The sequence below is a fragment of the Periplaneta americana genome, chromosome 8 (assembly GCF_040183065.1).
Source record: "Periplaneta americana isolate PAMFEO1 chromosome 8, P.americana_PAMFEO1_priV1, whole genome shotgun sequence".
NCBI lineage: Eukaryota > Metazoa > Arthropoda > Insecta > Blattodea > Blattidae > Periplaneta > Periplaneta americana.
This window is the reverse complement of record NC_091124.1, coordinates 44,782,512-44,809,603: the sequence shown is the minus strand read 5'-3', so window position 1 is coordinate 44,809,603 and position 27,092 is coordinate 44,782,512. Positions and strand designations below refer to the sequence as shown.

General features: G+C 35.7%; 1 protein-coding gene across 1 annotated transcript in view; it reads left to right on the top strand.

The window, feature by feature from the left end:
* LOC138704295 (uncharacterized) overlaps positions 1 to 27,092 on the top strand; it is a 630,735-nt gene that overhangs the window by 505,898 nt on the left and 97,745 nt on the right. The window contains exon 2 of the mRNA XM_069832161.1: positions 2,721 to 2,865. Within this exon, the coding sequence (XP_069688262.1) occupies positions 2,721 to 2,865 (145 nt within the window). The remainder of the gene's footprint in view (positions 1 to 2,720; positions 2,866 to 27,092) is intronic.

Here is a 27,092-nt window from a genome sequence, read left to right as displayed (position 1 = left end):
TTCAAACGGGCGGATTTCAATTACAAGCAATACCTTCACTTCAATGTATTGTTAGGCTTCTTAGTTCCATGACCGACATCTGACTAATGAACAAGGTTCTGCAGCACGCAGTTCCAATGTAGGTCATACTGCACGTCTTGCAAGAAGATGGCTGGGCTGTTTTGAATTTCTAGCACTTGCGAAGTCAAAAGTTCCATTAAGTTGTGGGATTGTTTTTATAGGTTTACCCTTCAGAATCTCGTCCTCTTTCTCGCAGATCCCTCAGCTTGTAATTTGTCTTTCAAATAACTGTGAAAGTTCTCGTCAGATTGTCATCTCTCTTCTGCGTGCAGACAGACATCCATTACCAACTTTTGGAAGAATGAAATGTTTCAAAGACGAAATTATCCTTTCCTTATACACTTACAGAAAACATATTCATGGTTTGTTTTGACTATTTTGTGTAGCCTACAAAGTACAAACTATACTAAAAGTTTTTATTTAGTACTGGGTGTTTCAAACTGAATATCGGAGATTTAAGGCTTTGTAGTATTTATTACATTTAACGTACAACTATAAATAATACACCAAATGAAAGAACAGCTCAAACAATTTTTCTCAATGTGGGCACCATTCGTCACACGGCATACATCGAGTCGATAAGAGAGCTCTTCCCTAACCTTGATCAGTGTGTCTGGAGTAATCGTTGCAACGACTGCTTCAATCCTCTGTCTTAAGTCTGGTAGGTCAGCTGGTAGCTGAGGTACATACACACGATCCTTTATGAATCCCCAAAAGCAAAAATAGTATGGCGTAAGATCTGGCGAACGTTGAGGCCTTGCGAAACAAGCTGTGACATTCGGCCCCTTTCGGCCAATCCAGCGGTCGGGTACAACGTTGTTTAACCAATCGCGTACTTCCATATGCGTCTTCTTAAAATTCTCCACACAGACGTCGCTGGAATTGCTAATTCACGACTAGCCTTCCGAACAGATTTCTTGGGGCTACGCGTGGAAGACTCTCTCGCTCGTTCAACGCGCAGACAGAGGAAACAGTGCATGCGCATACAAAACTGTTTGAGTTGCTCTTTCATTTCATGTATTATTTATAATTGCAGTTAAATGTAATAAATACTACAAAAACTTGAAACCCCGATATTCATTTTGAAACACTCGGTATTTTACTGTACTTTCATTCAATAATAGACAGATTTGCTAGTTGAATTCCGGACTAAGTCGATAAAATGTTCTTCTTTATTAATCTTTTCCTCTCTTTTTACCTGTTTTCTATCATTTTTCTCCATGTAGAAACATTAATAATCACCTACAAGAACAGAACACTTCTATATGAAGTCTAAAGAGAGTACAAGTCCAATTTTTATAGCTTCATCACTCCTAATCAGCAACAACAGAAAATCTTAATAAATACTGCAAAATTCAATAAACTTCACCGCGTCTTTCGATGGCACACTATATTTACCTATCGACTTCTACATCAAAATTAACAGATAAAACGCTCTTAGTTATCTGTTTAACAAGGACGGAACATTTACGAAATGAAACACACTGGCGCAAGACTCGAGATTAACGAATATTAACAATTCATAAGAAATGTACAGGGGTAACGATTCAGAAAATAATACGAACAGTAGGATTTTGACGATTATACAATAATTTAAAGGTATGAAATAGTCAGTAACGATTAGAAGAAATGATGATACACAAAGACTACGATATTCAGAGATTCACATTATTACAGAATTAAAGAAGAGAAGTTAAAATTACGTACAATGAGACCCACATTACACCTTTCCAGTCGTGCAGAGATTATCTCGGCGGACAGTGCCCTAAATAACGAATTGAACGCGGTGACGTAATTATATGGTCATTAAAAAGAATAGAGAACAGTCTAGTAGCCTTTCGTATATGGAATCCTGAAGATCAATATTTGTTGAAGACTGCGTTAAAATGAAGAATAACTGCAGAAATGTGTGCAGATTGAATTTCGCATTATTCTAAAATCCAGTTTATTAACGCTGCTGGTTTAATGATGTTTTAGATAAAGACAGCATTGTCATAATTCGAACGTGCCCCTGCACCAACCACAGACATTATATTGAAGGGGATGTAGGAGGACTATGCCTTATATCGATGTAGATTTTGTTACTCTGACAATGAAAAATTAGAAGGGGAAACGATTTATGGATAAAAAAAATACTCAAATACAAATATGTCACTTTTCAAAAGTTCAAGAGGGTCCAAACCCGGTAACCCCCTCTTGCGTACGCTCATGGCTAGAACAAAGTAATAGTTCATTCAGTGTACCAGAAACGACAGAAGTATTCTGAGAAACATTTTTTAAGAACTGCTTTTTTCACCATTTGCCCAATATCAAATCCCGATCTTTTTAGTGGAAAGTCTTCACTTTATTAAGCTCCTTCTGTGCCAGATCTGAAATGAAATATTTTATAAAGTACTGAGCGTCTAATATCACATTCTTTCCAAAAAAAGATTAATCTAACGAAAAAATTCTTGAACTGTATGAAATATGTACCTAACAAGAACTTCTACTCCGGCGTCGTAAATTCGTGCCCATAGCAACGGTCACAATCTGCTTCCTGATTGCTCCTTCCTTATAATCCCTGCAATATCTGGTTATCAACGTTTCCCCTCGAAAACATTTCTTGATTGGATGCTTTAATCATGAGGTTCGTTACACTTGGAGCATTTCTTTGATTTCAGCTCTACCGGCAGTAGGGCAAGATGATATCTGCGACAAAGACAGGAAGTATTTGGATTCTTGTCTACAGAAGCTTCCTTCCTTACTGTCAAGGGACAGCAATACTGGAATTCCAAGTTCAAAGAAGTCTGTGGAACAAGCATGCAAGTAAGGCCAAAATTATATTATATTATATTATATTATATTATATTATATTATATTATATTATATTATATTATATTATATTATATTATATTATATTATATTATATTATATTATATTATATTATATTATATTATATTATATTATATAGGGACATCATTTTATTTTTACTAACATTTTTAATACTAACCTGGTTATATCTTTGGATTAAAGGTCTAGAACCGGAAACACCGCTTGTTCCCCCTTCCAAGACTGGAGTTCGATGATACTGGCGTAAAATACAAATCACTTTACTAGGTATAGGAGGGAAGAAAAGTAGTTCATCTATTTATGTAAACTAGGAAATATCGCAATTTTGAGTTTGATAATTTTCATTAGGTTTTTTGTTTAATCAAAATACAGTACTGTATTAACAACAAGTATTTTTACTCACGAATTGAGCTATCCATTCGGACGTATTAATTATACAATGTATATTGTACTGTTACAGCACATTAGCGTACAATATAGAGAATGAAGTTAAATTGAAAATTAATCACAGTATGGATATTTAACACATTTTTGAAAATGGTGGCCGTTCATTTCGATACAGGCTTCAGTTCTTTTGTGCATATTATCGCACTGTAGACTATTGTACCTAATTCCAATTACCAGTTTGGTCGTTCGTACGAGTAACTCATGTTGAAATAATTCTATACCTCCTCTATAAAAGAGTACCTTACGTACTGTAAATTTTCTCTTCATTTCTGCCCGATCCGAAAAGATAAAATTACTCAGACATGCTATCTACTGTCCATTCAATGGTTTTGTTGCAGGGTCGTTGAAAGGAGGGGGAAATCACGTGACAGTTAATTACTTAACGAGATCCTTTTATTTAAGTTATTTTAAACATTTGTATAATATTACGTAGACGTCCAAGTCCTAACAGAAATTAATGTTTCCAGAAAAGATCTAAGACAGCCCAGCTACTAGACTCTACAGAGGGGCGAACAGAATCAGGTGGGAGAAACCGGGATGCGACGTAGGGAAACGGACGACAGTACCTGTGCGAAAATATGATTCAATATTGAAAGTTCTTTCGTCACTGGAAAATGCGAACATATTTCTGGAACGTACTATACTCACTAACTCAGTACTGCATACGCGGCCTTGGTTCTGTGTGGAGGATGGTTGGAAGTTTACTAGTAGAGGGGATGGAGTGAAGTACATTCAAAAACTCAGGTACAATAAAAATTGAAGTAAAAATAAAATGATGTCCCTGTATTATGTTATGTTATATATAAATATTCTGAGTTCTAAATGTAGGTACATGTGATAAAAATAACAATATAATGTAGGTTGTAAACAACAGATATGATCTAATTTCTACTTTCTGAGTATAAAATCGTAAAGAGAGAAAAATCTCTGATAACCCAGAAAATAGTTTTCAAGATTTTATAGGAAACAAATGCGTTTAGTATCCGTGATACTAAAAAGTGGTTTTCTACACGCCCTTTTTTGTGTATGAGCATTTCTGTTAACTACATAGCAGTTTTTATTCATATTCATTATCCACAGTCAATTCACGTGAGAATTATGCAAATAAAATAATTTTATTTAACAAGTGACATTTCATTCAGAATGGAACACAGACAAGGCCGATCCATTCCCAGTAAAATTACACTTTCTCCATGATTATATTAGATTTGCTGCATTAAATTAACAAACGGTGAAACAGTCAAAATTCTACTTCAAAACAGTTCGATATGTCTCGGAACGGAAATCTATCTATCCTTTAACTCAAGCCTGCAGAACTCATAAGTAGGGGAAATATGACGTCAGCCTCACTCCACTTCTATTGGGGATGATCAACTTCCGCGAAAAGTTCTCTCGCCGTCAAAGGTCCATCAGTGGCGGCATGTAATTTTCAAAAAGGATTGTAATAAATTCAATGTTTTTATAATGCGTTATCGCGTTTCAAGATTTAAAATTATGCTAGATTTCCTGTAGGTAGTTTCTTTGACATTTCTTTGCACTTAACCTGCTTTAGATTTTCGAAAACTTTCCTCCTATCATCACCCACGGAAACATAAGTTTATAGAATATAAGTAATAAACCCTGAACGTCACTATTAATTTCAATTCAAAATGAATACAACGAGTGACGTCCTTAATTTAACAGTATAAAAATAAATAATCAATATATAGTTCGTAATAATGAATTTACCCGAAAGTTTGTGCATTCCATAATTATTAATATGGGCTTTGTTCAATATTGAAATGACGAGTAGAAATAAATTGGATGGGACACAGTAAGCAAGCAATTCTTTCGTCTTCAACAACAAAATAATCATATTCCCATTTCCTTTGGAAGTAGTATTTCTTCACGGGTTTAGATTTTGCCATGTTCCAGTTCTCTTTAAACTGCAGTACGCTTATCCATCCATCCATCCATCCATCCATCCAGCTCTTGGGAGCTACAGTTCTGCATGTCTGCTTTAAATGGTGGAATAAAAATAAGATCCTGATGGAAACCATATTTGTGAGGCCTTACTCGTGAAAATGATGCTTATCATCTGCCGAAGTTAACTTACATACATGACATATCTTACGTAAGAACTCCTTTCCAAATTTTAGACACCCAATTGAATTGCAATTTTCATCTATCAGTTTTCGACTCTCGTGCAACCTGCCAGGGAGTAAGCTCCGTGGAGCATCACACCACATATTTCTTCCACACTATTCGTTTGCTTGTCACTTTTTGTTCCACGCCCAGGGTTCTTTTATTGTAAATCTTCGACTTCCCGACATGTTCTGAAGTCACGGTCTGAAAAATCTACCCCGCCTTGTACTCATTCGTTGCAAGATACGCAATTTGCACTTCCAAATCCAATTCCCTGCAATGGATTGATTTTTTCCTTTTGCTCATGAAGACGATGTGCTGAAGAAATTTACGCATCGAATACTTGATGTAATCAAAATCATACAACATTTCACTATATACATAACGTTTTATCAATTGAATGGCTATTGCATCTTAACTCGTAGAAGAAGCAGCCCAAAGCGAAATATGAGGAAGACAAAAGCAGTTTTGCTTATTTCACTACAGAATCGAAACGTTGTTCACAGTAAAATCACAGTCTAGCATGTACAGTCACGAAGGTCAATATGTAATAAATATGCATCCATAGATAGTTGCTAACCACTAGGATCGCTACTACCGCCTCATTACAGACAATGTGAAATAGTACCTGCACAGTCTATTGTTCCTAGCAACCTCAACAACTCAAGCTTCGTGACTGTATATACTAGACTGTGGTAAAATTCTGAACAGTAAAACAAGTATGTACTACTTACTAGTACAGTGCTGGTATGTTCACTGGTCCGATCCATGTGATCTGCAGGAATTATTAGCCCTTGAGGATTATAAAATAAAGATAAGTGAAGAAAGTTAAAGGAGGAATAAAGAAAGGAAACAAAGGAAGAAAATGGCGACAAAAGGGGTATGTACACGAAAATACAGGAAATAAATTTTGAGATAGAAGAGAAAAGAGGAGAAGAAAAGGAAAGCGGGAATTAGGCATACATTCGAGAGCATCATGTCAGAAGGGCCATCAACAAAACTATAACTTTACATTAGAACAATTTCAATATAGAATAATTCCTTCTATCCTTGCCTACATAACAAGATACATTCTTTGATCCTTCCTCATGTCCACTGTAATTCTCGAACGTTTGTTTTCAAACATAAATATCTTCTATAAAATATCTCAGTAACTCTGCATTTGTTGATATGCTCTTCTGGTACGGTGCCCGCGACATATGAAGTAAAACAGAGACAGGCTGCGAATAAGAAGTAACTTAATAAAGAGGGGGAAAATAAGTAAACAAGATAGGCTATAGGAAAACAAGCACAGAGCAAAAAAATAAATATGAAGTAACATGAAATGAATAATAAAGGTAAAGAGCAGGTCAGGAAAGCAAACAAGACGGGGAAAAAGGGAACGAGTGGGTTAAGGAAACGAGAAAGAGGGAGGAAAGAAAGCGGGAAAATGGGAGGAAAGAACGAGAAAAAAAGGAGGAAACGAAACGAGAAATACGAGACGAAAGGAAGCGAGATAAATGCGAGGAAAGGAAATGAGAAAATGGGGGAAAAGAAGTAAGGAAGACGGTGAAAAAGAAAATGAGAAAGACGGAAGGAAAGGAAGCGAGAAAGACGGGAAGAAAGAAAGCGAGAAAGATAAGAGGAAAGGAAACTAGAAAGATTGGAGAAAGGGAAGCGAGAAAGACTGGAAGAAGGCAAGCGAGAAAGACTAGAGGAAGGCAAGCGAGAAAGACAGAAGAAAGGGAAGCGAGAAAGACTGGAAGAAGGCAAGCGAGAAAGACTAGAGGAAGGTAAACGAGAAAGACTGGAGGAAGGAAAACAAGAAAGACGGAAGGAAAGAAAGTGAGAAAGACGGGAGGAAAAGAAATGAGAAAGGCGAGAAGAAAACAAGTGAGAAAGACGGGAGGAAAGAGAGTGAGAAAGACGGAAGGAAAGAGAGTAAGACGGGAAGAAAAGAAGTGAGAAAGACGGAAGGAAAGAGAGTGAGAAAGACGGAAGGAAAGAGAGTGAGTAAGAAGGGAAGAAAAGAAGTGAGAAAGACGGGAGGAAAGTGAGTGAGAAAGATGGAAGGAAAGAGAGTGAGACGGCAAGAAAAGAAGTGAGAAAGACGGGAGGAAAGAGAGTGAGACGGGAGGAAAGAGAGTGAGAAAGACGGAAGGAAAGAGAGTGCGAAAGACGGAAGGAAAGAGAGTGCGAAAGACGGAAGGAAAGAGAGTGCGAAAGACGGAAGGAAAGAGAGTGAGTAAGACGGAAGGAAAGAGAGTGAGTAAGACGGGAAGAAAAGAAGTGAGAAAGACGGGAGGAAAGAGAGTGAGAAAGACGGAAGGAAAGAGAGTAAGACGGGAAGAAAATGAGTGAGAAAGGCGGGAGGATAACAAGTGAGAAAAACGGGAGGAAGAAAAGCGAGAAAAATGGGAGGAAAGAAAGTGAAAAACACTGGAGCAAGGGAAGCGAGAAAGAAGAGAGGAAAGAAAACGACGGAGATTGGAGGAAAGGAAACGATAAAGACTGGAGGAATGGAAACGGTAAAAAAGAAAGGAAATAAAATTGGAAAGACGGAAGGAAAGGAAAAAGAAGTGAAACTGGAAGAATAAAAAGAGAAGCAATAAAAAGTGGGAAAAAGTGAAAGAAAGAACAAGAGAAAGAGGAGTTGAAAATGAAGGAAGATATGCGTAAGTGAAAGAAGATGGCGACAAATAAAGGGAATAAAATATAAAAAGGAAGAAAAGGATATAAATTCAATTAAGGAAAAAAATAATGGGACTGCGAAGGCAATAAAAGGCTAACAAATAAAAATATGAGCATACTACTGAAAAAAAATAAATAATACAAATGCAGCATTATTTCGGTGGATATCTTTCCTTAATTTTTTGTTACCACTGACTGCAATAATTAATACGAGTGTAGCATTATTACTGTGCGTTTTCTTCAGTGAGACTAAAACAGTAAAAGCCCACGTACAGTAAGTACAAGCTGCATGCTATCAGGGTTACTCATTGTTTCCCAGAATTTACAGATTGTGTCAGCAACTTCCACAAAGACGAAAGTTCAGCACAAAGGAGAACACCTGCAACTCTGGCGACAGGTTGGACGGCGCGATGTGCAGGAAGTGTCAATATGCTTCACAATGGAGGACTTGTGCGGCAGACAGCTCGTCTGCTTTTGATTCATTCCGTCATTTGCGAACTCCCAATTAATGCGTTCTTGTCCGCATGATAGATTCTTCCCGCCCCCTTCACATTTATTCTTTCCACAAATACGGTGAATAAGTCGTACCAAATTTCAATTTCAAAATACACGTACCCTATTTCATCTCGTCGCGTCGTTATAGTACAAGGTAGGCAAACTGAACTCATGATTTTGAAATCTTTACTACTCAGTAACCTGTCATTAACATTTATTGAAAGACCTACCGATTAGAAGGCACAAGTTTTCCATTTCTACAGAGCACAAATTCAATTTAATTCGTGAAAATAACGCCCGCCAGGTGTCGTCCATTGACACTGATGCACTCTCTCACCAGAGTCATGATATTTCCCATGACGCGTAGTAGCATGTCTGGAGAAATTTCATCAATTTGTTCCCTAATTCTCTACTTCAGGGTATTTAAATTTATATTATTTTAATGTACCGAAGTAGATATCATGTTTCCATGCAGATATTCTGCGTCATTGTAAGATGAAAGAGTAGTGGAACGGAGAAAAATCCTCTCTGGCACCGGGATTTAAAGCCAGGTTTTCAGCTCTACGTGCTGATGCTTTATCCACTAAACCACACCGGATTCCCAACCCGGTGTCGGATCGAATTGTCTCAGTTTAAGTTCCACTTCTTGGGTTCCCTCTAGTGGCCTGACCTCTGCACTACTCCATTCCACTACTCTTTCATCGTACGATGACGCAGAATATCTGCATGGAAACATCATATGCACTTCGGTACATTAAAATAATATATAAATTATGCGTATATCACTTTGTGATTTAAGACGGCGTTTATACCGCCGGATCCCGGCCAATCAGTCACTCATAACGAGTGCACCTCAGCACATATGTGGACATTATCCTACGTTCATAGACAACTATGACGTAGTGCAGAGGGCGGCCACTAGAGGGAACCCAAGAGGTGGAACTTAAACTGAGACGATTCGATCCGACACCGGGTTGGTAATCCGGTGTGGTTTAGTGGATAAAGCATCAGCACGTAGAGCTGAAAACCCGGGTTCAAATCCCGGTACCGGAGAGAATTTTTCTCCGTTCCACTACTCGTTCATCGTATTTAAATCTGCTGGACGAGTTTCGTAAACTTTGCTCTTTAAATAACCCCACAAAAAAAGTCACAAGCAGCTAAATCAGGTGAACGAGCTGGCCAAGAGATATCACCAAAGCGGGAAAGGATCCTGTGTCCAAACACGGTTCGTAAAGTCTTCATATCTTCACATTTTATCTTTATCTACATGTAGTTATTGTACTCTGAGCATTGCTGAGTTGTAGCACACATAAATAAAATATATACATATAATTCATTACAATTTAAAAGAAGTAATTGACGTCATACTGATTTACGAATCGTTTCGACTATCAATTGCACTGTCGTCTCGAGATTATGTCTCGTGGAATGAGGAATCAATTCAAGGAGTGAGAATGAGGTAGGCCTAATCCAAAGCCACACTTTTAACAATTTTTTTTGTGCGAGTTAATTTCCTACACATATGAGGAAGCTACTATTAAAATGTTATAAAAATTCCTCAACAAATGACGTAAGGATACTTCGAAGGAATTATTTTACCGCGCCTAATATCATTGAATTCTAAACCTTCAATACGCTCTCTTGTAAAACTTTGTTTATGTGCTTAAGACTATATCATTCTTACCTCTTCAAAATATGACGTAATTAACGAGAAGGTTCCGCCTTGTTAAATTTAAGCGCGCGGAGAGTATGAAGACAGAAATGGAAAGAAATATTAAACTTTTATTTTAAATCCCAACCATTCTTACAATCCAAACTATGCTCACAATAAAAATCACGGACAGCACAAACGTTGGACTTCAAAACGAAGTAATTCATATGAAAGTTAGGGTGATAAAATATTGGTTAAAAATTATATTTGGGGATCAGTCGCTTCTACGGTCGATTTGCTACAAAGTTCAAAAAAAGGATGGGTTTATAAACTGCAGAGAGGGCTGCATCATATAAGAATGGGATGAGTGTAGGATAAAGGTGATAATAATAGAATAAATGTATGGCGTAATGTGAAGATGCGTTTAATTGATATCGAGAAGCAAGAGATTGAGCTCCAATGTTCGGAAAAGTCCTCACTACATTTACAATCAGATCTCATGCTTAACTGTAACAAAGACAGCAGAGCAGGTTTAGCGTGGCTAAGATTGGGGGCATGGAAGATTGTCGACGAAGGAGGGCGCCTTTGTCCACTGTGCAGAAAAAAGGACTCCTACAGACATATTTTATTACAGTGTGTCGAATTGGAACATGTACGGAGAAAATATCTACCACCCTCGATGCTAAGTCGGAATAGGAGTTCGCTTGCATGACATGACCTCATGGGGAATAGAGAATACGAACAAAAGACTGGATTGTTCCTCTTGAAGGCGAGACAGATTAGAACTTCAGCTGTTGAAGTTTGTGATACGAACTGACGAAGGGTTAATGGTATCTACCCATTTACATTTACACTTTTATGTCTGTTTTAGGTTAGGATAATTATATTATTTAATGTGTTTTGTTGTGCTATTTTCATTTTAATGTGTGTGTTCTTTTAGAGAGTGGTTGGATTATAATCATAGGTGAGGGGAGTGAAACCAACAAAGTAGAACTTATTTTAGGTACAATTTTTTTAGTTGATTATTTAACGACGCTGTATCAACTACTAGGTTATTTAGCGTCGATGAGATTAACATAAATTCACACGAAATTGTTTTTTAATAAATAAAGTTATTTAGATTAGTTACAATTATTATTCTGTTGCTGAGTTTTTCAACACATATTTGTATGAAATTGTATTTTAATAAATAAGTTTAATTGCAATTTAGTTAGTTTTCTTCAATTTAAAAGTTTCAAATTATTTCATGTTTTCATTGTAGGCTATTACTTAAATTTTACTGTTTCTATTATTAGTGTTTTTTAAAATGTATTTATATGTTTTTTCAATGTATTCTGACGAAGCCTAAAACTGTATGTCTAATGGCCAAATAAACTGAATTGAATTGAATTGAAATTGAATTGGTGATAGCGAAATGGTATTTGGCGAGATGAGGCCGAGGATTCGCCATAGATTACCTTGCATTCACATTACGGTTGGGGAAAAGCTCGGAAAAAACCCAACCAGGTAATCAGCCCGAGCGGGAATCGAACCCGCGCCCGAACACAACTTCAGACCGACTGAGCCACGCCGGTTGCTTTAGGTACAAAGCACGTACGGTGAGAAGACCCTTGCATTGGATTTAAGAGAAAATTATAATATAACATCTGTATGTATAATATTACTCAATAAATCCATCTATCTAGTTCCTTCACGAAGGGTACGTCTTTCAAAGCAAACCCAGAATTCTCCAGTCTTTCCTAATATAATGATTCGATAAATCCTACGTCACTTGTTCGGTGTCAGGGATGCTTAAACTTATATCTCACGATTCTCTCTAAATACAGCTTTCAGCGTCACAATAGTTTCTTTAGTGAAGTCAAAAGTATAGTAGTAGGAAGTCACATTATTTAGTTAATGAATTAGTGTTTTTAATGTTGCATTAATATATTTTCCAATTTACGATATTAGTACGTAGGCCTATCCTTACTTTTGAATAATCCTATACTATAAAATGAGCCTTTCCATGTATAATATAAACCCCCTCATAAAAGTGTGGAATAAACAGACTTCAGGAGAGGATGTAACTCAAGAGTTTTGCTGTCATATTGAAAGTCTTTGCTTTTGTCTAATTCTAAGCCACGCTGTACAAATCCCTGGAGAAATACAGCAGCTGAAGCAGTTCTACAGACAAGAAAAGTCGCATTTCGTATTCACGACTTGGTTGCTATTACAACGGCAGATATGTTAAGGTGGAGCTCTCTTTTCGTAGGAAACGACTGCTACTTTGAATAATGTTTACGCAAACGCATTCTGAATAGTCCAGCCTCTTTCGCTAAATCACTTCTCTTACTACTATGGCCGAAATACTGATTTCTTACGAGTTTAGGGCATCGATTTTTACAGCACTTCGAAAGAGAGTAACCAGCCGTGTTTAATCCATGACTGAGGAAATTAGAATTGACGAATTTTTCTGGCAGAACAAGTAGTACTCTGTTGCTTTCTAGCCAATAACTAATTTCTTTTTAACTTCAAATGGTTTTCAGGAAACAAACGTACATGTCAACCATACAAACAAATACATAATACAGTACATCCACTGAAAAGTTGAAGGATATTATCCCAAATCAGAGAGCTACAATCTTTCATACGTGAAGAAGTTCTTAGCATTTGAATAAGATTAACTTCTACTGTACATACACCAAAATATCCGCTACATTCCAAATACAGTATATACAACAATCTATAATTATATTTGTAAATAGGCCTATCTAAATATTTACAATAAAAACATTAAAGAAATTCCCAATTTTTAGTGGAAGAATAGTAATATTCGTTACAAGAGCGATATGTTGACGTTTTCATGGTCGAGGAAAAGATTGAAAAAGGGAAACGTAGTTGAGCTTTTTTAATTTCCGAGACGACCCCTGTCTTACACTAATAACCAGAGGGCGGATCAGAGTGACCAGGTTCCGTGGCTTCATGTTACTGATGCAGAGAGCAGAATGTCTCGGCACGTGTTCCCTAGGTACAGACAGTGGGTATAGTAATATACGTTATAAGAGCGGTATGTTGACGTTTTCATGGTCGAGGAAAAGATTGAAAAAGCGAAACGTAGTTGGGTACATTCAGTATTCCCAACGTAACACACATAACAATTTCCCTCTTCTTACCGCTTAAGCGGACATTCATTTTACTGCTTTAGGCTTTTAACATATTATTTTTAGAGACGTTTAACATAGTAATAATTATAAATTGGAAACTTACCACTGCAATTTCACCTAAATTGCAATGTTAATTATTGTTTTTAAATTGTATTTGCAAAAATTGAGTAAAGTTTACTACTCCACGAAACTTATTGCATTCCTGATACAAGTAACATTAAGGAAGCCGTGAAAAAATCAACAAGATTCCAGATGCGGATGTTATTACTGCAATATATTATATAAATAATATTGTTAAACTATTAAAATGAAAAATAAATCATTACATAACCTTACCGTTTGTTTTAAGTTCGCATTTATGGACTGGGAGAAAAAAAAAGACAGACTATATCACGGCCTGCTGGAGTATAGTAAACACAGAAAACATTTTATAGCAACAATGTTGAAGAAAGATATTTTGGTTTTCCGAAGTTGCCGTCATTAAACAGAAACCAACATGGAGATTTCATTGCAACTAATTAGAAATTCGTCTTTCAGGTATGTAATAAACGATCTTCGCACAAAATAATGTACGATATACGAGCGGTATGTTTGTTTTCATGCTCTCGGAAATTAAAAAAGCTCAACTACGTTTCGCTTTTTCAATCTTTTCCTCGAACATGAAAACGTCAACATACCGCTCTTGTAACGCATATTACTATTATTGATCAACCGCTTTCACCATAAAATATTATCCTACAGAATCTCACGCAATGTGAACCCTACTTATTTGAAGGCAGTGAGCGAATACTAATTAGGTCTATTCTTCATTTTGAAAATGTTATCAGCTTGGTAGAGAAATCTCCGCCTCAGGCATTACATTATGACATCTGGTTCTCGGCGGTAATCGAACTGCGAAATATTGAATTTGTGGCTACAGGCGTTCGAATTCAATTTCCATGTGCTGGTTTTCCAACAGCAGGATTAGCATATCCCGAGTAACAAAGAGCACTCACACACCAAAATAATAATCCCATAGCAATATCAAGTCACACAATATCTAAATACGGCTCTCTAAATACTATACTCGTGTACGTGAAATTACAATTGTAATAAAGTAGGTTCAGAGATATATTGTAAAAAAACAACACATACAATTGGACAGTATTTACACAATGTAACCGCTTAAGGAATAAGTAAATAATTATATAGGAATTAATAAATAATCAGATGGATAAAAATATTAATTTAACTTACCCATTTCACACCGTCTCGCAGCAATGGAAAAATTATTCGATCGCGACAGTTGAAGGCACTCGAATAAACCTCCGGCCAGCATCAGAGAAACAAAACCACTGGCGGTCTCTGGTGACGAAAACAGACAGCAGATATATTACGTGGAAAGAAACATGTGACAGTAGCATTATTCTGCAAGCACAGTGTTTAACCTCGAGCAGTAACAAAGGGAACTAAAGTGATGAGAGTACCTTGGATCTTGGAGTGAACATGTAATGTACTAGCTCCTTCGAAATCACAGAACAGCAATGTAAAGCAACGTCTGTTGTTTTAGAAATTTATTGCCATTAATTTTCAACCTTAAAGCTGTAATAAATGTGTACGCGGTTGGGGAGAGTGAAAAAATGGAAAAAAGAATTAATATGCACTATTTACATTTTACAACAATTAATATTTAATGACAGAGCGCGGTGGCGCTATAGTAAGACAATGAGCTTGCATTTGAGAGATGCGGGGTTCAACACCAGTGCCTGCCAATCTGGTTGGGTTTTTAGTGGTTCTCTCGAGCATGAAATAATTAGAAATCCACTACAAAGCTACAGATAATGTTTCGCAAGATATCAATGTAATTCCTACTGATTTTACATGATCACCCGAAGACATAAATATACGTAGGTCTAAGTTAAGTGGCCAAGAGATGGCAGTAATTCAATTTATCAACAATAATGTAATGTAAGTCGTGAAATTACAATAAAATTCATCATCATCATCGTCATCATCTTCACTTCATGGTTTAGGCTTAGTGCCTGTTCCGTCTTCACATTTTATTCAGTTCCACCTCTTCCTAGGACGTCCGACATCTCTTTTGCCTTTAGGTTGGTATTGTTGATCAGTGCTGGAATTCTTTCATTATCCATTCGAGACAGGTGTTCTTTCCACTTTTCTTTATAATCTTCAACTTCATCGTTTATGTTGTATATATTTAATTCTTTACGGATATCCTCATTTCGTATCATATCCCTTCTTGTACATCCCTTTACTCTGCGAAGAAACCTCATCTCTGCAGCCTGTAATTTACTTTTATCTCGTTCTTTAATTATCCAGGATTCGCTTCCATATGTCAACACGGGTACTGCCATAGTTTTATAGAACTTTAGTTTTGTTTCATTTCTAGTTTTATTTTTAGTGTTCTATTTATTGTTCCGCATATCCACTGAAATTTGCTTATTTTGTTGTCAATATCTCTATCTACATCATAAGTTATGGTACAACCTAAATAATCAAAATGAGATACTTGTTCTATGGGCTTATTATCAACTATTATTTTTGTACGAATTGGAAATTTACCACTGTGGGCCATTACTTTAGTTTTATGAGTTGATATGCTCAAATTATAGTCTTCTTTTCCTAGTAGGTGTAGTTTGTGAATGGCATATTGCAATTTTTCTTCACTGTCTTGTATTAATGTTACATCATCGGCAAACATTACAATATTTAAAAAGGTATCTTTACTAATCTTTATACCTGGATTCACCTCTATTTTCCATTCTTTAATTAAGTCATCTAGATATATGTTGAAGAGACTAGGTGATAGGCTACAACCTTGTCTGAGTCCTTGATTTAGTCTTATTTCTTCTGTTTTCGATGTTCCTGTGTTTATTATTATCTTTGTATCTGTGTAGAGGCATTTTATTATTTCTATCAAATGTGGAGGGTAAACTTTATTATACATTATTTTCCATAATTTGGATCGTTCTACACAATCAAAAGCTTTATCGAAGTCAACGAAAGCCATGTGCGTTTCTAGATTGACTTCTCGTCGTTTCTCTAAAATTCCTTTTATACTAAAAATATTGTCACTGCATGAGCGCCCTCTTCTAAAACCCATCTGCTCTTCTTCTAGATTCACTTCAGATATCATTTTTAGGCGATTATTAATTATTTTAGTATATATTACAATAAAGTTATGACTGTAAATTAAATCTAAGATATAAGATTATTGTAATACAATTTTCAACTTCGATATATGATTTTTAAATTATCCTGATATTTTCATTATACTGTACGCACTACAATGCAGTAAAACAAAAAGTACAGAGCGATTATTTAGTCCTAACAGCTCAGCGACGCGAAAGAGGTGAAGTAATAGGAGGAGTGGGGAGAGTTCCGGAGTAGAGATAGTACGAGCGGTTGGTAAAGGCAAGCGAGTGAATAACCCAAACACCCCTTGGCGTAACTAAATGGACTCGCCTATCCCACGCGCACATCTCCGGCGATTGTCAGGACTAAATAATCGCACTGTAACGTGCTAATGAAAAAAATGTTTTCCTCGGAAATGTTTCCAGCTCCTTCATATCGAACAAGTGGTAGTCTTGGTATTGAGACTTCGATATTAGCTACTGTTATGATTTTGTTCATATTCTACGTCTACGAGTCAATTTATCCGGGAATGGTGCACATAATATGTAATAAATAATAATTCTTATTTTAAAGAACTAAAGGATCTTTATTTGAAATCAAAGGCATTACTTGGCGATTTACTCCCAATCAAATCAAATTCCTACCTTCGTGATATTTTGTGTTACGTAAAATAAACTGACAAACGAAACGGAAGAGTCAGCATCGAACGAAGAAGGATTTCCTATAGACTTATTTGCATTTTTCATTAAAATCCGACTCTTGCTTTTCACTACTCCCAACACAGAAGACTGTGAACGTAGAGAGAGATTGTCATTGAAGGATTACCGGTCACTACTTCACAACCTATTTCAAAACAGTGCCTTCACAGTTTTATTCAAGGTAGTGATTTGTGAAGGAATGTGAACAACTACAGACATCTGGCACCAATTTTATTATGTAGCAATATATTAGTTCGTTTTGTTCTGTTTCAAATCTTGTTTCCAAGTCTAGATTGTTTTGTTGCATATTGTGGAGTAATATGAAAACAACAATGTTATACGATATTTTACAATATTTATGTAGCCTATTTATACTTACTTACTGGCTTTTAAGGAACCCGGAGGTTCATTGCCGCCCTCACATAAGCCCGCCATTGGTCCCTATCCTGAGCAAGATTAATCCAGTCTCTACCATCATATCCCACCTCCCTCAAATCCATTCTAATATCTTCCCATCAACGTCTCGGCCTCCCCAAAGGTCTTTTCCCCAATTAACACTCTATATGCATTTCTGGATTCGCCCATACGTGCTACATGCCCTGCCCATCTCAAACGTCTGGATTTAATGTTCCTAATTATATCAGGTGAAGGATGCAATGCTTGCAGCTCTGCGTTGTGTAACTTTCTCCATTCTCCTGTAACTTCATCCCTCTTAGCCCCAAATATTTTCCTAAGAACCTTATTCTCAAAAACCCTCAATCTCTGTTCCTCTCTCAAAGTGAGAGTCCAAGTTTCACAGCCATACAGAACAACCGGTAATATAACTGTTTTATAAAATTCTAACTTTCAGATTTTTTGACAGCAGACAGAAGACAAAGGCTTCTCAACCGAATAATAACACGCATTTCCCATATTTATTCTGCGTTTAATTTCCTCCCGAGTGTAATTTATATTTGTTACTGTTGCTCCAAGATATTTGAATTTTTCCACCTCTTCGAAGGATAAGCCTGTTCATAAAAATGTAAATTCACTTGTTATACGACCATTTCTAAAAGTAGCTCTTTTAACGCTAGGAAAGCATGTTAAAATTGACTAAGAAATCGCAACCAATCAATAAATCGGTTCAAACAATTGCAGGCCTATTTTTAAAAATAACTATTTTAGGTTAATGAACGTACGCGAATTAAATTAATTGTTTCAACAATTACTATTTTGCTCATAATTAAACGAAACAAAATTAAGAATTAAATATCATTAAAAATTATAACGCACCCGATTCCAAACCGGGGTCCTGTCGTGTCCAGTCGAACGCTTTACACTGAGCTAGAATATCAACTGCTTTTAATATGATGAAGTTTCATTATTATAATAAGGCGGAATACAGCAGTGGAGTTTATATCAGCACTGACGAACGTCTGTCTATACATATTACTTTGGTCGCAGGTTCGCTCCACTTGTCTGCAATTTCGTTTTGCAAACATGCGAGCTCACAAATTAAAGTGTTCATTTTTTACATATTTGTATCATAAATAACTATTAAGCTTCTCACTATTGCTTTCTAAGGACTGTGTCTACGAATAAATGCTGCAATACCTTCCCCTCCATAGTGTAGATACAAATCTACGAGTATTACCGATGGCGAACAGATTTAGTTATTATTTGTGCATTTTGAAATGGCTGCTTAAAATCACGTACAAACGTGCAAAAGTATATACCAGGCACGAGTCACTGAACTGAAAACTGTGAACTTAAGCACTGGTAATTCTGGCTGCTCCAGCTGACTTTAGTCTATCTATCAATCAATCAATCAATCAATCAGTCAGTCAGTCAGTCAGTCAGTCAGTCAGTCAGTCAGTCAGTCAGTCAGTCTGTCTGTCTATCTGTCTATCTATCTATCTATCTATCTATCTATCTATCTATCTATCTATCTATCTATCTATCTATCTATCTACCTACCTACCTATCTATTTATTCATTTATTCATTCATTCATTTATTTATTTTGCTAATAATTGTAACATAAAATATAAATAAACAGAAAAACTTTAGCTAGCCCCTGAAAGAGTAGAACTCGTGCTCAGGGGCGGATTCTTAAATTTAAATTAAGAAGTATATAATACAATTTGTCTTATGTCTACTATCCAATAAGAATATATAAATTTAAATTTACAATTTTTCAATTTTTATAAAATTCATGCATAAATTTTTAAATTTACTACTACAACTATTAGAATTGACAAGTTTAGGATATTTAAATATAAATTTGTTATAATTTTCTTGGGCCTAAATTACTACTATGATTAAATACTGTAGCAGTATTGCATTTTGGTTCAAACAATCTTAAAGAATTCATACCTTAGTTGAGGAGAATGGTCCAGGATTGGGGTAAGTATACGTGGCAAATGCACTTCATTGCTTGACCTTGAGCCGCACAGATAATAGTATAGCATTTAGTGGTGATACTAATTTTAATGCTTTCCGGCACGTTCATTGACATAATGTGACAACGTGCTCATTAAAATCCACATGTCATTGTTGAACATATGCGCAATGGCCTGAAAGTTAATATGTGGTGTGCGCCTGCAAGAGATTAAATGACAGTTCTTTTGCGATATCTACATTGTAACGGGATGGTCAAACTGACTTCAAGACCCAAAAGGACACGTTACTCTTTTCCGTACGGAGTAGCTGAGCCAAATTTTATCGTATTTTTCCTGTGTGATATCATTAGGGATGGACGTTCGGACACCAAACCTATGATTTTCTAGATGTGTACTTTTCAATGAAGTGTTTAAAATGTAGGTTCTCAAAGTTTATGGAACGGAATATTTAATAATAATAATAATTTATTTAATCTGGCAGAGCTAAGGCCAGTAGGCCTTCTCTTCCGCCCAGCCAGACTAATTCTAATTGAATATAATTGGTTACATAGTTATTACATTAATATTTAGACCGTAAAACCAGCGAATAGGGATTATAAAGAATGGACACTGAGCGAATTTTCCTGTGTTTTGTTTCTCTGTGCACCAGCGTTTAGTTCTACTTTCAAGCGCTAGAGGTTAGTGTAATCGAGGATAGGCTAAGATACTGTAATATTGAGAATAGAATTGAGACACAGGATTCAAACATCGCCTACCTTATTGCATAATCCAGTAACCCTTTGCTTCAAATAAATTCAAGTTAACAGCTTTTCCATATTTCTCAGTGACGAACTAGTTGTAATAATATTTTTTTTTTTTTTATATTTCAGATATAATACATAATATTATAAAATAATATAATACATTATAAAAGTATGTATAAAATTCGTTTAATATTTGTATATAATATAATATAGGTATATGGTTTTACTTCTCATATGAGTTTTGTTTTTCCATTTTCAGTGCTATCAAATCATTACATATTTTAATTGTTGTTGGGGTCAACGTCTCAACTCTCATTATAAAGGAATTCTAGAGTCTAGACATTACAGTTAATGACGGATTTATTATTTTATGGATCCAATTTATTTTATTTGAGTACATAATGTACCTAGATTTATTAATTATGTGTGTTATATTTCCGCTGTGTCGACTGCTAGCTGGTGTGATGTCAGCGCCAACTCTAGGGAGAAAGCACAATCTCACGCTCTAGCTGGCTTGAAGGTCATTGAAATCAGTCCTGCTACATCAAAGGTACCGACGCGAAGTGTCCATTCTTTATAATCCCTATTCGCTGGTAAACAACGTGAAAGTGAATAATGAAAGTAGAAGTAAACAATGAAAGTTAAATAAGTAATGTTAGTGAGATAATAATAAACATTGCTAAGAAATAATAATAATAATAATAATAATAATAATAAATAACAATAATAATCATAATAATAATGAGATAATTTAAATATTTATTCTGTGATATATATGTATATATATATATATATATATATATATATATATATATATATATATATATATATATATATAACCATTAAACATTGAAAAACTTGTAACAGCTATATTTCTCAGGTATCAGCATCAGACACAAGTCATAATAAAAAGTGGACTTATCCGAAATCGAATCAATACACAATTCCAGATATTCGATGTGTCTTTTAGAGTCACATGTAAATCATGACGCTTATTAATTTTATGTATAACTTACACAGTTCACATCAAACCATATTTTCGTCCATGACTGAAAAATTATCATCTCTTAAGTCTTTTACAAGAGGAGGCAAAGTTCCAGATATTATTGGCGACAATTTAATACATCTACACAGTACTTCACTATATCACAACTAAATTCCTTACGAAAGGTTTAATTTTTAAATAGAAAATGGACATGCTACTGTATGTCGAAACAACCTATTAGAATGCAGTAGTAAACAATGTAAAACTCACACATGTTATACTTCGTATGAACATAACACTCTTCACGCAACGTATTTCATTTTACTTACGGACCTGAAAGTACATCAGTAAAGTAAACAACTAACGACGTCCTATAGCCAGTGTTCCTTAAACCTGTGGCTGCCTCTACACAATGTTTTGCTGTCCAGACTTCGTTCCGTAGTTATCATAATTCCTTGGTTTTTGGCCAGTGTATACAGCTTGAGACGTGTAAGATAAACTCACAACACCGTAACGTGATACTTAACGATAAAGAAATAAAAAAGGCACTCTGTACTTATTCATTACTCGCCATGAAAAGATATGTACTCTTAAACTTCTAAATTTATCTTCTCAAATGTAACAGGAATTTATATGTGTTTTATGGATTATTAAGTATGTCATGTCTTCTATTTTATCTGACAATGTAGTTTTGTTAGTTCCTATGTGAACGCCACACTTCTGTTAATTCATTACATCCAACACAACATTCAAATATATGTAAATGCTCACCCACGTGCATTATTGTGGTTCTAACTTCCAGCATTTGCTATCCTTTATAATTCAGATGTAGGTCCCATGGGTTAACCAACAGGGTTGAGTGTTCACATACCGAAAACAGCGGAGAGATGTTGTTGATGCATTCTTTATTTGAAATAGCAGCGAAGTAATATTCTAATGGCGCTCTGCTTTTCAATAAACATATACACAAATGTAAATTAATTCTACATTTTCCTCTTAATTGTAATAATCACTTACGTCATATTAGTGTGACGTCACGGAATATCTTCTCTACATCAAGTATTACTCGATGTTCCGGATTTTGTACTGTATATTATGTTATGAGACGAAATACTACGAAATTAGAAGAAAATGTCTTGTTTTTCAAGTTACAGTAGGTTTATGGTATAGTGTATTATTATTATTATTATTATTATTATTATTATTATTATTATTATAGTTCATAAATAAATCACTAAATGTATAATTAACTTATAAAAGAAAAGTAAACCTTGAATATTAAAAATAAATAAATAAAAAGTGGGTAGTCATTAGGATCCGAACCATTACCAGTAGTACAAACCGATTATTTAGACCTGATAGCTCAGAGACGCGAAAGAGGGGAAGTAATAAGAGTAATGGGGAGAATTCCGTTGTAGAGATAGGGGCGAGCCGTTAGTAAATAAATGCAGTACAGCTTAACTGTACTAGAAACACACATCCGGTGTGACATCCGGTCGCTCTGAAAGCAAGCGACTGACTAACCTGAACACACCTTGGCGTAACTTTATGGACTCGCCTGACCAAGGCGCACATTGTCGGCGACTGTCAGTACCAGTGACAGAGCTCAGGATTAAATAATCATACTGTACTTTGAAGGTATGTCTGTAGCAGCTAGAGCCCGTTCGCAAACTCGTGGCAGCAACATGCGCGAGCTTCTTTCTGAGACTTCGGAGTGGGGGGTTCTGTGTGTGCGGCCGACTGCTTACTCATAGAGCGTAGCATATAGACAGGCAAATAACAGAAGGGGAATGTAGGGATAAGGTTGCTCTGGAGATCCAATCGATGATCAAAACAAATTGCGGGGCCGAACTATATCTCTATGGAGGTAGCAAAGAAGGTAGACTGGGTTTAATCTGGTTTCGTCTAGGAGCCTGGAGAGCACTTAAAACCGTCAACGAAGAGGGGGCGAGAATATGTCCTCTTTGCGGTAAAGGCGAGACATCACACCACATTTTATCGGAGTGTGAAGCCACAGAAGCTCTGAGGAAACGATTCCTGCCAGAGTCCTTCATTACATCTAGCAGGGGGCACTTGGCAACATACAATATGTTAAATAACGTTAAATTTTGTGACAGTGTGGGAAAATTTATGGCAAAAGTTCGACAGTTGAGGGTGGAACTGGCCGAGGGGGAGGGAGCCGAGAAAATAAGGGAAAGGGTTATTAATTAGTGTTGGAATGATGAAGTAATTAGTGGCTAATGTTATTTTTGTATTTATTGTGTCTTTTTTTCTATTTGTATTTTATCGCGTGTGTGTGTCTTTTTATGTATTACCTTTATATTTATTAGTTGGATTATTTCGTGCAGTCTCAATAAGGAATTGAATTGTGTGTGTACATATATATATATATATATATATATATATATATATATATATATGTTTCACTGTGTTTTCTCTCTCTCTCTCTTTTCACATCTTACATTTATTTTATTTTTATTATTTTTGTGAAATTTGGTTTGGAAGTTAGATTAGTTGTAATTGTGATAATTAATGATAACGGTAGTAATAATAATAACTGTTGTTTTACTATTTTATTATTAGTAGTATTAGTTTTGTTTTCTTTGAAGATTCAAACTGTGCATAGTTACAGCACGAAAGGACGTACGGGCTGGTGCGAAGAATCTTGTGTACATGAGTTTGTATAATATACATTGCATCAATAAATGCACTTATCTATCTAGAGCGTAGCCTACTGTTCAAACAACCCCCTACAGCAAGACTCTTGGACTAGTCCATGTAAATGGATGCCAATTGGTTTTTTGCGCAGGTGCCACGAGTTTGCAATCGGGCTTCTACCTCATTGAGCGACAGATTACATTATAAAAATTTATAGCAACACATTAAACACATTTTACCACAGAAACACACACACGAAAACGTCACTAGAAACGAACTGAGCTGAACTTGGAAATAGAAAACTTTTTCGAGTACAAAACAGTGACAAGTTTTTCTGTCCTAAGCTGTATGTTCCATATGTGAGTAGAAATATTTAAATAGGAACTGTAAAATAGTAGATGTGCCATTTTCACTGTAAGACTCTGTACAAGTAAATTGTAATCTTTTTAATGAATAGGATCGCATACGTGAATAAGTCTAGCTAGCTGGAAGGTTTTCCTGTTGGAAACACGTTATGGCTTTATGATCCAGTGTTCAGAGGGTACGCTGGCAGTTGCTTACGGCCACAGTACGACATCGTCCCCTGTTCGTCTTCCATATTCATCAAGTCCGCTTCTTGCCTGCTCCTGTGACAAACGTTTCACTCTGTTGGTGTGGGAAGTGGCACACTCAATTCCATCTGAACAAAAACACCGTTCACAGCTACGCTGCGTTGAAGTCTCTCTCCGCTCTCAAGTTGCGGGAAATATTCATCCATTTCAAATGCTCCTATGTAAACAAGCTTTACTTCCACGTCGTAATATGAACATTCAGTCTATTCACTTTTCATTTCTTGGCAATATACTTAAATTGCTTTATTTTCTTTTTTTCCCTCAACAATCAAAATTACTCTCTTTCTCGTTAATTTAACTTTTTAAGTAAACTGAATAGAGTAGATGACCAAATTTACATTCGGTTTTTAGCCTTAAAAACTCAGCATCTTTATATTTCGTAATATTATATGGTTCCTATTGTTACGAATATTTTAGGCCTCTAGTAGATCACGCGTCAATTTAAATGGCTCGTAAGAAATTATAATTTACCTTTTTTTTTTTTTCACTTTACATTTTTAAAAGCATAACGGACAAGCCTCTCTTTATTTAAAAGTTCGCTCAACAATAACTTCCCAACCGTTATATTTCGGACAAAGGATACCAGGTTAAATCAGGATCGGGCATGAGAGCGACTCCATATATCCGGCCAGAGCTGCTCTCGCTCCGCAAGGCACTTCAATTCCAAGCCAGAGCAGAACGCTCACGCAGTGGCGGACTCGCATTACAGCTACCTTCCCTGCATTAATATAAGAAGAGCCACGGTTGTTCTAGTCATTCAGTCTGTCAGTACACAATAGTTTACAAGGATATTACATCAATCCATTGTACATTACAGAATTTATAACACTCTTATTAATTTAATGAAATAAACTTCGCTCTATGCACACACACAAATCATTAGACTTATTTACATAACCCATACGCACATACTGCAATCTCCTCACCACGGTTCTACGAGACAGGCGCATGGCTTCCACTTCCCCTACTTGCAGTGGACAGAGTTCATCTGCCAATATAATTAAACATCGCTTGATGAATTCACCTTCGTTGAATGTTTTCAATTCCTTTACAATTTCGTGGCAAATTTTGAAGCTAATTCTCATGGCCGATTCACTAAATGCATTATTGTCATCCTGTTAATACATATAATATAATATAATATAATATAATATAATATAATACAACTTAAAGAAAATGTTTCTCAGGTACATTATATTAGAGTATCTATTCGATATTTATATTGCATTATAAGTTATTATAGTACATTTAGTAATATATAATTTTAAATTATACAAATATTATGATATATCATAGTATAGTATATTACAGTTCAAGATATATTATATGATATATCATGAACTGTAATATAATATACTATGATATATCATAATACTTGAATAATTTAAAATTATATATTACTAAATGTATAATAACTTATAATGCAATGTATATATCAAAAAGATACTCTAATATAATGTACCTGAGAAACATTTTCTTTAAGTTGTATTAATTTATGGCGTTCATTATCAACATATTTGTCATATTCAGTAGCATGTTGTAAAGAATAATGTCGTTCGATATTGAACTTCTTAATCAGTTGGAGTGTTTTATGCCAAATTAAACACTTTGCTAATACACTACTCTCTACCAAAAAGAACTCCTCCTCCCATGATACATTAAAAGCATTGGGAGTAGCGGGACGCTTTAGTGTATGAGCGGAAGCTCCGTCTTCAAAGTTCGCCATCATACTGCAGAGTCACCACTGCACCGACACTGAATGACGTACAGTATGCTTACGTCACAGCGCTCGCAAGACCCACTCTTTAAAGCACACAGCGCTCATTTCTCAGAATCACGTAATGTGCCCAGCCCTGGGTTAAATGGCTGTACTGTGCCTGTGGAGTAACTGTTAGCGCGTCTGGCCGCGAAACCAGGTGGCCCGGGTTCGAATCTCGGTCGGGACAAGTTACCTGGTAGAAGTTTTTCCGGGGTTTTCCCTCAACGCAGTATGAGCAAATGCTTCATAACTATCACTCATTTCACCGACATTATCACCATCTCATTCAGACGCTACATAACCTGAGATGTTGATACAGCGTCGTAAAAGAACCTACTAAATGGTTATAGATTAACCTAAACTAAATTATCCTGAAATATTTTACATTTCTCCTAAGATATCGTGTAATTATTTATCCCAATTCCATTAGATACTTTAATTTATTTCCTATATAGATGTTACACGCAATCAAAGGAATTTTCTCAAATCCCTTGTCATTTCTTTTAATATTCAATTTTAAGGACCTGCCCTTGAGCAGAAAACTATGAATGGATATAGTATCCAGAAACTTAAAAATGTGCGTTATAAGTTTGTATGCTCTTAGATCATATGTAAAATATTTCATGCAAATCCATGCAGAGGCAGAAGTCAGCTTAGCTATGGTTCATACTACATGTTTTAAAGTAGTCCTAATAAATATTACA